The 13985-nt window shown below is 46.4% G+C and overlaps 1 protein-coding gene across 3 annotated transcripts in view; it reads left to right on the forward strand.

The window, feature by feature from the left end:
- The window catches only part of ETV6 (ETS variant transcription factor 6), a 223752-nt gene that overhangs the window by 79843 nt on the left and 129924 nt on the right, over positions 1 to 13985 (forward strand). The window contains exons 1-2 of one of the 3 annotated variants that reach the window (XM_036250538.1): positions 4774 to 5438; positions 12278 to 12407. In XM_036250538.1, coding sequence (XP_036106431.1) covers positions 12371 to 12407 — 37 coding nt within the window. In that variant the 5' untranslated portion in view covers positions 4774 to 5438; positions 12278 to 12370. Of the gene's footprint in view, positions 1 to 4773; positions 5439 to 11580; positions 11695 to 12277; positions 12408 to 13985 lie in introns of those variants that run through there. The other 2 variants (XM_036250527.1, XM_036250533.1) reach the window with 2 other exon arrangements.

Raw genomic sequence — 13985 nt, forward strand, 5'->3', positions numbered from 1 at the left:
GGAGGGGAAGCCCTGAGTTACGGTACCTGCAGCTGAGCCCATGGATGGGAGGGAACTGCTTACAGTTGTGAGTCAGGATGATCGAGTTAAAAACCTACTTTCAATGGTAAGAAGTTCTCTAAACATCTTTATTGAACTAGAAAGTGTTTATTGACAGTGTTGAAATGAATGGGATTTTCATTCGGGTCTTAGTACATTCAGAGTTATGCAGAGATGATCAGTGTCTGTCCTGTAATCTAGATGTAACACCCTCAAGGCTTTTGAAGAGTCGACTACTTTATTTTTCTAGTCTCTGTGTTAGAACTATCGCCGACACCCGGGTGAGGCTGACCGGGACACAAACCGCTGGCGAGCGAATCACTGCCCAGTCAAGTAGCTTCAACCCGAGTGAGTTTCAGATGGTGACGCCGCATTCATGTCACAGATCTACCACTGTTTTAGAACAGTGTATTTTGCTTAAAGGAAGAAGAGGAAAAAAATGCTAATAACATTAAAATGCTTCAAAACTGCAGAAATATTTTTTAATAAGAAGAACTTGAGTTTTTTAAGTTCCAGTGGGTTTTTTGTTGTTGTTGTTTTTTTAAGATTGTTTTTATCAAGGGATGAATAACTAGGTCAGCTGAGTTCTACAATAAGCTCTCCTCCCCCCCGAGGCACCTGCTACATAGACTGCCATGATAACCCAGACTTTGAACAGAAGGTAACGGGACAGATGACAACTCTGGGTTAAGGACTGCTGGTGATTCATTCAAGAATCTTGTTATCCCTTCGACCTCAGTTCTTACCTCTGGCACGTGGTTTTGTGTTAATTCTGGTGACATGACTCTAGGGGTGTTAGGAAGATACACAGCAGCATGTCATTGGAGGACTGTACACTGTCTTGATTAAGCACCTTAGCAGGCTCTTTACCTCAACTAGTTTAGGGTTCTAAGATTTTAATAAGAAGTTAACCACCCAGAGTTCAAAGTATTTCTTCCAATTATAATCAGTTGATCGTTCACTGTGCAAAAACAAAGACCTAACCACTAGTGCCAAGGTTACTATGAAGGAGAAAAAACCCATGTCCCAGTCGCCACTACAGAATGGCTCCCAGGTAGCCCTGACCGCACCTCTGGGCCCATGCGCCTCACCTCGGGAAAGGGGCTCTTCAGCTTCCAGGCGACTGGATGGGGATTCGTTCTGAGCAGGAGAAGAGGGTCTGGGGCGTGAGCACAGGAAGACAGACAGCCTTCTGGGTGGGAGGGGGAAGGGAAGGCAGGCCAGAGTGGAATGGGTTTTCATTCCTTCTCACTTCTCCTTCATTAACCTTGTCTTGCTCCTGCCACACACAGTGCAGCCAGTGCTGGGAACACAGGCTCCCCGATGAGCTGCACAAAGTGCAGCTGATCAGCTGTCCCCGGGAAAGGGCGGGGGGGGGGGGCGGGCATGGGGGAACTCCAGAGGCAGTTGGGAGGGAATGGGAACCACTGCAGACACACCTGTCTGAGCAGTTGTTGGTGTACTGGCGAGGTAACACACTGCCTGCCGCACACTGATAATCTCCATTTTCTGGTTAAAAGCAGAACAGTAGCAATTTACTCAGGAGGGAAGGACAGTTGGCAAGTTGATTAGTAAAGTTTCTAAACACCTGTTGTGAAAGGTAATCATTTAACATGTATCTTGACTTACTGTCTTATTTCTGTCTTGATTTAAAACAGTAATTCTCATCCGTACTCCTCTGCATATTGGAATCACAGGGGGAGCTTTAAAAATATTGGTCAGGCTGATTTACTTGGATACTGGGATTTGTTTTTTTTCTTAAAGCTTCTCCACATGATTCTGGTGTGCAGCCAAGATTCAGAATACCTGATGTAAAATGTGTGTTTCCTGAACTGTTCGTTGATCCTGAGTTCCTGAAGTATGTGGAAAGTCGAGCATATTTGTCATGTACTGTTGAGCACTAAGCGTTTTAGTGAAGGCAGGGACCTTACGTAACGTGAACTATCAACCGGTCTTAACAACAGGGCTGCAAGAGGGCAGCGCATCACAGCCCTTATTATTTCAGGCCACTAGTATTCTGTTACTCACTGGTGCCGTCACACACACACACACACACACACACACACACTTTTATATCTCGGTCTTGCTTGTCATTAAGTTTTTAGAATGGTACTGTTGCGGACGGCATTTTTCAAAGTAATAGTCACTTTCTCAGCAAAACTTGTTTTCAGTAAACAGTTGTCAACAACAAAACTCCCAGCTCTTTCTGTGACCACAGTGAAGGGGAAGATGCCTGAGTTTCTATTAGGAGTCTTGTGTTTAAGAATCAGGCCCTGGCCGGTTTGGCTCAGCGGTTAGAGTGTCGGCCCGAGGACCAAAGAGTTGTGGGTTCGATTCTGGTCAAGGGCACGTACCTTGGTTGCAGTTTAGTCCCCAGCCCTGGTTGGGGTCATGTGGGAAGCAACTAGCCCATGTTTCTCTGTCATATTGATGTTTCTCTCTCTCTCCCTCTCCCTCCTACTCTACCAATAAATGAAAAAAAAAAAAAAAAATCCTCGGATGAGGATTAAAAAAAAAAAGAATCGAATTTCTGTGATTTTTGACAAGCAGAGGTAGAAATGACTTGCCAAGATGGTTATTACTTCTGGAAAAGCTTTTCTAAAAGAGGAAACACAGATGTGTGACACTCTTAATCAGTGTTTGATGTTTAAATGTTCCTTTTTAGAGTTACAGAGGTTGGGGGGAGAAAGATCAATTCAGCCCTAATTCCTCAGTCAGTCACACAGTGAGGTCATTGTCTCAGTCTTTGTTTCAGTTAAGTTCATTATTCATTTTTCAACCAAAAGACAAGTTTAATTATTAAAGCATACATGAAAAGGAATGCTTTATTTGAAACGTATCATAGTAATGCCTGGCATTTGTAGAGAACCTTCGTTTCGAGAAACTCGCATTTCACAAGCGCCACCTCACTTCTCCTTGCGGTGAGTTACCCCGCGGGAAAGGGGGGCGCCGCCATGCCGTTCCCCAGGCGGCAGCACTGAGGCCCGCTGACTTCTCTCACTTGGCCTTGTAAGCACAGTGCTCTTCTGTGGTTTCACTGAAAATTATTCTGGGAGTAAACATTTTGCAGAGATCTAAATCTCTTCCAGATCTAATTTGCGCTTGTTACTCTAGGTATAGTTTACAAGGCCTTTTTCTATTTCTATTTATTTTCTCAGCCCGAGGCAATCCAGGAATTATCTGATATATGTGGAGCAGGGGGCTTTGTTCAGTGTGGGTGCGGTGGTGGTGTGGCCCAGCCTTCTTCCTTACTGATGGGGGCGTGTGGGGGCGGGGGAGTCTCCTGGCCCCTTGGAACTGGGCTGGATCCAGTTAGGACCGTGCAGGACTTCATGCAAACAGCTTCCTTGGGGCTGCCATTTATAGAATCGGGGAATTTCTGTGGATTACCCTCATGTGAATTAGAGTGTAAATCTTGCTCTCATATCAGAGTCTTTAAAACCTTCTTATCAGGCATGTGGTCCATTGAAGCTATACACATCTTTAGGATAAAGCACAGGGCAAACATCGTTTTAATTGGAAAGGAGGTCTGAGTTGCCTCCCTTCCAACCACCCCCAGTGATCGGCTGGGATTGTGGGTTTGAGCTATAGCTTCTCTTTATCGGTCTTCCTTTTGCAAGACTTCCAGATACAGCCATTCAAGAAGCAGATAAAGATGAGCAAAGCCCAGAGTGATGGAACAGAAAGCAGAAAGCTGCTGGGGCGAGGGGTGGGATGTGGGGAGAGACAGCAGGTGGGAAGGTAGGAAAGGAGGGAGGATTTCGTGGTTAATGCACAGGTTCGAAGCAACTGTCCGGGCTCCTTCTGCCTGTGGGCTCTGCAGAAGCCTGACCTTCATCCTTTCCTCTGCCCAGGTTTTAAGGTCCCATGATTCTCCGGGGTGGGGACACTGCAAATTCTTTAGGAGGGCAGTCACATGGCAGGTAGAACATGCCTGGAAGGTATCTCTCCTTTGGGGGGAGAAATTGAGAAACCTCTCTAATGGCACCCTTGATACAACTAAATAGCAACTCTCTCAGTTCATTACTCGTTAGCCTCAGGCAGGGACACCACAGATTGGCTCATTGTAATAGCCAAACCATTAAAGGGACTGGCATTAATGGAGGAGAAAGCTGCTAATAAAGAGCTGTACTTGGCCACTTTGTTGAGCCCAGGATGTAAGCTGCTGTTAATTTAAGTACCTGTTTCTTCTGCTATTAAAATTAAGAAGAAAGGACTTAATGACCCTCTTTCAAAAGGTTGATCAAAAGCTTAGGGGCATTTTTGGCTAAATCCAACAGCAAGACTTTATTTTTCCCAGAAGTAGTGCCTGCTGTTTCTGTATAAATAAAGTCACACCACCTTTCTCATACTGAAGTGACCTGTTCTCAGCAGGACATGCACTTTCCTGGGGCTTCCAGGAGCGATGATGTGTGTTGCTGAGCTCACGTAATCTCCACTCGGAGTGAAAGCAATCATCTGCATCGTGGCGGGGATTAGAGGTGTCGTCTGGGGCTTGGAGTGACACACGTGTAATTGTCCGACCCAGGTCTCGAGCCTGCGCTGTGACCTCATCTGCATCAGCACAGGCCTCCAGCCAAACAAGCTGAGCACCCTTCAAGCAAACACATCCCTAGAAACCACAACCTGGCGTGAAAAGGAATCACAGCTTGAGATTCTGCTTACTATTCATGTCAGAAATTTTTGAGAAATTCAGGGGAAAAAACATTCATAGCATCTCAAGGTTGGAAAGGACCTTAATTAAGTAAAATGTTTTAAAATTAGAACAATAAAGAAATCTACTTGAGAGTTTTGCTTTGGGGGGTTTGTCTCTAAAGGGGTTGTTCCTAGTTTTAGACACATTGCTCTTTTCTGTTTATATTGGTAGCACCTAGGATCCTGTGAGGGGACTTGGGGGACTAATTAACACAGAAGGAGGCTGTGTTGTTCGTGTTTTGTTGGGGTCTGCTCTGCACACACTGTAATGAATAACCTCTGACTTGCCAGGAGAGAGTAAGATTGTGTAGAAGCAGCATCTTGGAGTTATAAGGCATTTTCAGCTTCCACCTCAGTGCCTTCCCAGTGCAGAAAACCCTTGTAGAGTCACCTTCTTGTCCCAGCGGAAGTCGGCTTTTGGGGGAACAATAAGTCACATATATTTCTGGTCACAGGTCTAAGTTGCTGGCCCTGCCCTCTGAGATGCTACAGGTCACGTGTGTCCTTAGTGCCTTCACCCCGTCCTCATTTGAGAGGCTGGGAGCCTGCATGTTCTGCCGTTGGAGAAGATTGTTGGACTGTGGCCACGTGATTTCTGGAGGCCGACTCAGCTCCTCCTTGGTCCATATGTACTCTGCACACTGCAGCCTCCAAGTGGACGTTGACGGGGCCTTTCCTCCTCACGGCTCCTGTTTGTCTCACCTGTACGTTTAGATATGCTGCTCTTGGATAAATGAAAGGAGTTGAGTATGGGAAATATATTTTGTTGTTGTTAAAGAAAATATCAGAGACCAAAGTAACATATTTTGGCCGGCTGGTGTGGCTCAGTGGTTGAGCGTCAACCCATGTACCAGGAGGTCTCTGATTTGATTCCCGGTCAGGGCACATGCCCAGGTTGTGGGCCCGATCCCCAGTGGGGGGCATGCAGGAGGTGGCCAATTGATGTTCTCTCTCAATGATGTTTCTCTCTCTCTCTCTCTCCCCCTTCCTCTCTCTCTAAAATCAATGAAGAAAAAAATATTTTTTAAAAAAGTAACATATTTTTACTGGAAAATTACCCAAGCTGAGATATCTATACAAGTTGAAGTCATCATATGCACAAGAAATCTGTAAGTGCCTGGTTGGCCCTGCCGATCTTGTCCACTACCGATGTGCATCCCTGGGTGAATTCTAATGGCTGCGCCTGCTCAGATATCATTTCGAGAGAACTCCTCCAGCACATTGTATTTGGTCCTCTTCTTGCAGCTAAATGCATTGATTCCTTTCCCCCTATGCTCCCCACACGATAAGCAACAGGCATAAAAAAGTCAGCTGCCTGACTTAGTGACCCTCCAAACCCCACTGGAATTCTGAGGGCGCAAAGCAATGAAATAAACCCAAACTGCGACAATTCTTACAAGCCTGAATTTGTCTCTTGGGATTCCCCATAAGTTGTGAGTCCGTTGTGGACCAGCCGGTGCTACTTAAATGTCATTTCTTATGTTTCCTCTTTATAGCAAGTATCCTATTTCCCAGGCTGGTGACTTGCACAGATTGCTCAGCCCCTGCGATCTTCAGTCAGCTTCCTCCCGTGCGGTGCAGATAACCGCCTTCCTTACAGGGTTATTGTGAGGCTGGAATAAAGGCTTCCTAGGAAGCACATTCCAAGGGCTTTCGCAATGCTAGCTCCACTTCCTGCAGTGACTACATTTTCCCACTAAGATTGGGACCCATGATCTGAGGAGTATAGTAGTATGCGTGAGTACTCATAGGTATTTATGGGTAGATTGACACAGAATTTTAAATATTTGGGCCATCAGGGAAATTCTGGGAGTTCTGGTGGCAGAATTTGTCATCCCTAGTACAGCCTGGGCTCCGAGGGGACGCCTGATGAATACTGAAATATTTCCTAACAATCATGAGAGGAAAATACCTTGATGACCTTGTATCGCAGTGCGTGATTGCAGGGTCTATTGCTAATACTTCTTTTCACCACATCGCTGTGCACAGATAACACTGTCCCGGTCTAAAGGGAGACTTAAGATGCTTTGACTTCACTGTATGTGTTTGACAAACACAATACACTGTCTTCTGAGTTTAGGATGTAATAGGCCAGGAAGGGAAGCAAAGGGACTATTTCAGTTATAAATATAAATATGCAGGAGTCTGCATATTTCAGGTCCTGAACCCATCTTCTGTGTCCAAAGCAAGAGCACTCCTTAGACTGGTGAAGCTGGGCTCCTGAGAAGATGCCCACGTCAGTGTGAGTGTGGTTTGCTGGGCACCCTCTCACCTCATTCCCCAGCTGAATGAGCATCTGGGTGACCAAGGGAGGAAGCCCTAGAGACCAGGAGTCCCTACCCATCTAATTATTACAGGCCACTCCTATCTCCCCCCAAAATCATTTCAAGCATGTTAAGAGCAAGAGACGAATTGGGTCGTGAAAATCGAATGCCTGAGCACCCAGAGGGATATTTGTCTCAGCGGAGCAGCTGGACAGTAAGAGGACAGCTGACTCAGGCCACTGATAGGTGTCTGCTGGAACTTGTGTGGGGTGGGAAGACAGCATCGCAGCTGGATCTGGCTTTCTACTTCAACATTCACAGTTGAACACCTCAGATCCTGAGGTGTGTCCCAGATCCTAAGGTATCCTGTTTCTGGGGAGATGCCCGAAATGTCATGGTCTGCGTATACGATGCCTATTATGAAAAGAAAACCACCGATGGCATCTTTTCTCAAGTTCTTTGAGTTGATCTTGCTAAATTTTGGAGTAAACAAAATATCCAATGTAATTTTTCAAGTGAACGAGTTTAGGTTCCGTGTATTTCTGTTTGTGTGCATGGTGCCAAAAACCTAGAGAATGGTGCAGCTCAAATTTTAGTCTTGCTCATTTTTGTGGTGATGTGTTGCTTTTGCTTGTTAATGAAAACATATTTAAAGAATGCCAAAGCCACCACCTTAAGTCATTTTGCAGCCAGAAGAGGGTACTTACATAAAAGTATATTCAGACTTTAGGTTAGCAAATCTCAATAAATAGCTTCCCAGAGGAGAGATTTCTTCTGTTCAATCTATAGGAAACAACTATAGTACCAGCATCAGCTTTCCCAAAAACCTTCAGGGTGGGAAAGAGTCCTTCCCTCAAAATACTGAGTGTAACCCATGTGACCGATCTGTGTCTGGCGCCTGCTGTGTTCCATCTTGTCTGGGTTGCTGAGTTTCAGCACCGTGTTGGGACGCCAAAGAGCTGCGGGATGCAAAGGGCACCTGTGGCATTTTCACTAGAGCAAATGGTCGCGGTCACCGCTCTGTTTCCATGACACTTCCTCCTGAGTGCTTATGCACAGGCTTCAGAAACCATCGTTGCGGTACTGCAGGCAGTTATCATGGAGGTGGGACTGTTTCTGGAAGGGGATCCTAAACCAAGGACAGTCTCAGCTCGGCAGCACAGGCGTCTTGGAAATTACCTGCAAACCATCGTCTAGCAAGCACAACCAAACTTTCGTTTTGTTTCTCTCAGTTCCAGAAATGCTTCATCTTTATTTCCAGAAAGTTGACATTTCATTAGCAATAGGCTATACATTTCTTAATCTTTCAGCCTGTTCAGAGTTAATGGTGTAAAAACAAATGCATAAGGCACTAGGGGGAATCCCAGGATTTGAATAATTTTGAATAGGAAAGACTGTTTTGGTAATAAGAATGATTTTCGACTCTTCTGTAATATGCAGCATGGGGTGGGGGTGGGGGGGGAATGCCATGTTTCTACTCGGCACATAAGGTCTAAGCTCTTTGACCTGCTAGTCACGGGTTCCGAAGCACCCGGTTTACAAATGAGCAGCATTAGGTGGGTGCCCTTCACTGGCCCTTCGTGGCTGGTGAAGAGATGAAGAGAGGGAATAGAACTCATTTTGGTTCCAGTAGTTGTGCTTACAGTGACCCTACTCCCCATCCCATTAAATTTATTTTTTGAAAGCTTTCTGTAATGGTGAGTAAAATTTACATTTCATTCCTTGCCTGAAACTATTTTTAGCCTCATTTTCCCATTTCAGAGCTAAGTGCTGCTCTTCCTCCTCCCGCCCCCACCTTTCTCCCAGGTATTACACTTGGCCGTGGCAATGGCAGTGCTTCCCTTTTGATCTGCCGGCTGGTTTGGTTGGTTGTGTCCGCAAATGTGAGAGCAGCCTGTTTTGTTCTTTTCCAACATCCAAACCTTAATGTAACCACATCACGGCATTTTTAGTCACATCATTGACCTCCGCTGGCAGTTTATCCCCCTACAACACTTGAATGCACCGGTATCACTGTCTATAACATTTTAGTTTAATTAGACCAGTGGTTACAATCCTCTTGGGCAGACTGTTATCCCCTCCGTAATGTTAAAGTGAAACACCTTTGGTTTTCATTGGACTGAGTGTGTGTTCTAGAGGTGAATAGGCTGTGAGCCTGTACTTCTCTTGGTTGGGGTGGGACCAGGGAAGCCATTGTGAGAATAAGGAGGTTTCCTTTATTTGGGAAATCGGATGTTAGTCTCCTCAAGCCTCTCTGTCTCGATGTCTCCATCTGAGAGTGCGACTTGATTCATTTTTATAATTGATGACAGTGTGCTGAATGCCGAGTGCGTGGTTATAGTAATAGATCGAAAAATCAGGACTATGTGAGTCACCCTAGAAATTAACAAAAAGAAAGTTAAAGGATTCCAGGTGTATGTTTTGTTCTTTTTGGAAAGGAGCCCAGACACTGGACTACATCCTTTCTGGGGTCCCTTGTACTCTGCTGGCCGCTGAGCCCAGGGTCGCGGTAGGTGTGTAATGACCATTAGCAAATCACTAGAGGCCCTAAAGGTGCATTTGCTTTCCCCTGACTACTCTCTCCATTGAACCTTTTCAACAGAGCTTCCCGTCTCCCCAGTTTATGGGGTCACAATATTGCTGAGTGGAAACCATCATCAGGAATGAGAGGAATTCTGGGTCTACACTCTGTCTCTGGCCTTCTTTTTATAGGTTTCATCATAGAATAGCACAGCTGTTTGCATCCAGAATTGTTTGGACATGTGGGGGAAGGGAGGCATACAGTGCCAGGGACGCTCTGCAGCGTGGCGTGCAGTGCCGCAGTGGATGCTCTGCAGCGTGGCGTGCAGTGTCGCAGTGGTTGCTCTGCAGCGTGGCGTGCAGTGCCGCAGTGGATGCTCTGCAGCGTGGCGTGCAGTGCCGCAGTGGATGCTCTGCAGCGTGGCGTGCAGTGCCGCAGTGGATGCTCTGCAGCGTGGCGTGCAGTGCCGCCGCGGGGACGGGCCATGCAGGAAGGACTGCAGACCCTGGGGCTGCCCCAGAGAAAGCACGGCGAGATGAAGGCACAGCACAGCGACTGGTTAGCAAGTCAGAACATACACACCTGAAAGGTGGTGCCTCGCTCCACTCTTTTGTGAGTAGGCCGGAGCTGGATGGTCCACAAAATAAAGTTGAATCCTCTTGGAGGACTGGGTTTCTCCCGGCTTGTCCTGGGTAGAGCTGGTGAGGGATGAGGGAGCTGGGGTGAGGTGGCTTGTTATCATACAGACGAGTTATCGGATCTCAGGCGTTTCTCCGTGCTTTGAGGAGAGTGTCATCGTATTACGAAATGCCGTCTTTTTTTTCTCGCACCTATGCCAAGCCATTGAAAGACTCGTTGGCCGACCCATGTTTTCTTCATCAACGGTTTCACTTCTACAGAAAACCCTAACAAAACAGAAAGCTATTTCTGGGAATGAAGTTAACGGTAGATAAGAGATCTAGATATATATCGGGACTGGGGTTATTCGAGGGTTGAAGCGTATGGAGAATTGTTACAGACTATGTTTATGATGCTTTAAAAACCTATTTTACCTCAAAAAACCCCTAAACAGAATTTGTATGTCTCCTGTATGTGTGTTCATGTCTTTGCCTCTTTCACCCCCCCAAACCCCCAACCAAACACCAAAAATATAACTCATCCTTACATTAGAGTTGCTCCAAATGTGTGATGTTTGATAAAGTTCAAGAAAAGTGAAGTTGAAGGTTTCGCCTCTGGGTGACCTTTCATAGGACATCTTGATTGATAGAGAAATGAGATTTAGCACGTATGTGACTACCCTTAATTAACAAATTCACCAGGGAACTTTACAAGGTATGTTTAGACAGAAGTATCCCAATGCCCTATTTGCCGGGAGAGGATGCCTCAGGGAAGGTATAGTGATTCCATTCGGAAATTGCAAAAATATGTATATATTCATTTAAAATTGAATGAATTTTATGTGATGGCTTTCTACTACACCAAACTTTCCAGGGTATGAGCAGAAAAGCCTTACTTTGGTCATAGGGCCAGGGGACTCCCCTGCTCCCCTTTGCGTAGTCGATGAAATATAAGATGTTAGACAACTGCCTTTCCAAAACATAACCACCCCTCGGCTTTATTCTAACCTGTGACTTTTCTTTTGTTCCTGATTTCTCTTTTCGTAATGGCTTTTGACTGCTCTTTTTCCCCAAACCTATTTTTAGATCCGGTGTGCCCCACTTTGCTTTGCCCAGTTAAACCACAGAAACTAACGGGAAGTTATGTTTAGTGTGCATGGCCTGCAGAGCAAACTAGTAGATATGTAGCTCGAAGAGGCACATCGCGCCGCTCTTCTGGCCTATTAAGGTGGTTGGTTCCTTGCCATAATTAGCCATGTTTTAACTTCAAACAAACAATAATCTTTTCCATCCCATCCAGTTGTTTTAATTGAGCTAAACCACACTGCCTGTTTGAATTTAAATAGTGAATCTGCCCACCGTCCCCTTTCCTTGTCTGTTGAATGAGTATTTTCAGTTAAATAGTACTTTTCTTAAATGCAGATGGTACTTTGAATCTCTGAAATCGTTCAGAAGAAAAGGGAATCTTGATTCTGAGATAGAAAACGAAGGGACCAGGAGATACCCATGAATGTTACAGACGATTCCTTGCCATGAAGAAAAAAAACTTAAACATTGGGTATATATTTTGGGAGGGTGTTGTATAATAAGATTGAAAGATCGTAGAAAAACCTACTCATATGTTTATTACCTAAATCTGAAATGTACAGCCCATCACTTTGCACGCACCTCTCCCGGATCTGAGTACAGGATCGTACTCGGATTGGACTGGGCTATTGCCAGAGAAGAGGAAACATGGTTTTAATGTATTGGTGACATTAATTATGTGACTTGGAAAAGTCATCTTTGGGAGCAGTCTTTAAATCCATTCTCTAGGACATACTTTTTCATTTCCTCTGCCTTGTCTCCCCTCCTTACTTGAACAAAACCACTAGTACAGAGAGAGAGAAAAATGACACCTATTGATCCGAGTCCAAAGGAAAAGCCCTATTTTAAACTTTTCCAGAGTTTTGTTATCAATCCCAAAAGCTGGAGGCCTGAAACGCAACCAGGCAGTGTCGAGAGAAAGGGTAGGGGGTTGCTTGGCCAGTGCTCGGATGCCCCGTCCCCTCTATTCCCACCCCTCTCCCTGATTTTACACCTAGTTCCAAGCGTTCATTGTCTTTTCCCCTCTCCCCTCTTCCTGCCCTTGTTTTTAACAGCAGGAGCGAATTTCATATACACCTCCCGAGAGCCCGGTGCCGAGTTACCCTTCCTCGACTCCGCTTCATGTTCCAGTGCCCCGAGCGCTCAGGATGGAGGAAGACTCGATCCGCCTGCCTGCGCACCTGCGTGAGTGTCTGTGCGCCGGGGGCAGGGACAGATGTCCAGAGGAACCACAGGGTCAGAGTGATCGACTGCACGGGGTGGGGTAGGGGTGGGGGTCGCCAGAGGGGCAGGGCTTCAAGCTGGAGCGGGGCGAGCTCTAAGAATGTCCTTATGTGAGTTCGCCCCCTCCCCTGGAGGACGTGTGGATGAAATCTGGGAATGGACAATATATATGGCAGAGTCAACTAAATCTCCTAAGAGGCGAGGTGAATTTTGGGGTCCAGTTCGTCTTTCTAGATTCACACCAACTCCCCTTTAATATTTTCTTAGGCCTTAAATTTTGCTCATCTTCTGAGTCAGACTCACTCCCTGCTTTGCTTTTTAAGCCCTGTGCTCTTCCTGGCTTTAGAGGGCCTCCCCCTCCTGCCTTTTCCATGCCGGCTGCTTTTCTTTCCTAAATTTGATATGCCTGGATATGGCCTTTCTCTCCCCAACTCCTCCCTCTTCCTTCTCTTGTGCCAGCATTACTTCCTTAGCTTCCGTCGGTTTGTGGTGTTTCCACCTTTGTCTCCCAAATCATCTCTACCCTTGCCCCTGTCTGAATCTTCAGCTGCAACTTGGCAGGGCGTCGGGGCCAACACACTTGTGCTGCTGGGGCCAGGCTCCAAACAGCCGACACCTGTCATTTCCTTTTTTGTCTTTCCTGTGCCGCCACCCAGGCCAGATACAGTGTGATGGAGGCAGCTGGGGAGAGAGAATCACCTGATTCCCATCCTGATCACCGTGTCCAAGAAAATGCCAGGTTCTGTGGCTTGAATTTGATCCTGAGGGCACAAGTCCAGGTTATGGAGGACACTGAGGGTCACCTTGGCCCTTCCCTAGTTAATTCCTAATAACTTAAATAGTGACATGTTGTGCCTGCCATCTCTTTCTGGCTTGGTAAGGCTCCCCGGGTTATTCTCTTGCTCCGTGCCTCCTGAGGAGCCAGAAAGTTGCTTGCTGAGAGTGGAGAACAATAGAGGACAGAGGACACAGGCTTCTCTTTGCTCTTTCTGTGATAGTTTAGGGAATCAGGTGACTGCGGTGCCTGGAGCTGCTGGGGGAATGTTGCTGGTAACCCTTTCTCCCCCGCAGAAAGGGTGGGTGCCAGGCTTCTGGCAAGGGGGTGGGGACCATGAGGATTCTTCCCCTCCTCCAGCTTGCTGTGTCCATCACCACTTACAAAGTTGCTACATGTTAGGGTCAGCACATTCCAGCTGCACTTAGGCGAGGAGGTAAAGGGCATGGCTCCACTCCACCATTGTTTCCACGATGAACTTCTAAAGATGAGACTGGGTAAAGGTGCCAAGGTCATGGCTGCGGGCACTGTTGTCCTTAGTAAACTGGGATGTTTTGGCACCATGGCAGTAGACAGGATTGCAAAAGAAACCACAGCCAGGTAATAGCATCTTCTCCTACAGAAGCTGCCTCATGGCTAGCATGTTCACTTCAGGATGGAACACATTCCTGCCGTGTAGGCAGGACACTCCTACTACCTAATCTAACCCATTTCTTCATTCACGGATAGTTACTGATTACCTGCGCTGTACCGGGGACACTTCT

Source organism: Molossus molossus, unplaced genomic scaffold, assembly GCF_014108415.1.
Source record: "Molossus molossus isolate mMolMol1 unplaced genomic scaffold, mMolMol1.p scaffold_m16_p_10, whole genome shotgun sequence".
NCBI classification, from domain to species: Eukaryota; Metazoa; Chordata; class Mammalia; order Chiroptera; family Molossidae; genus Molossus; species Molossus molossus.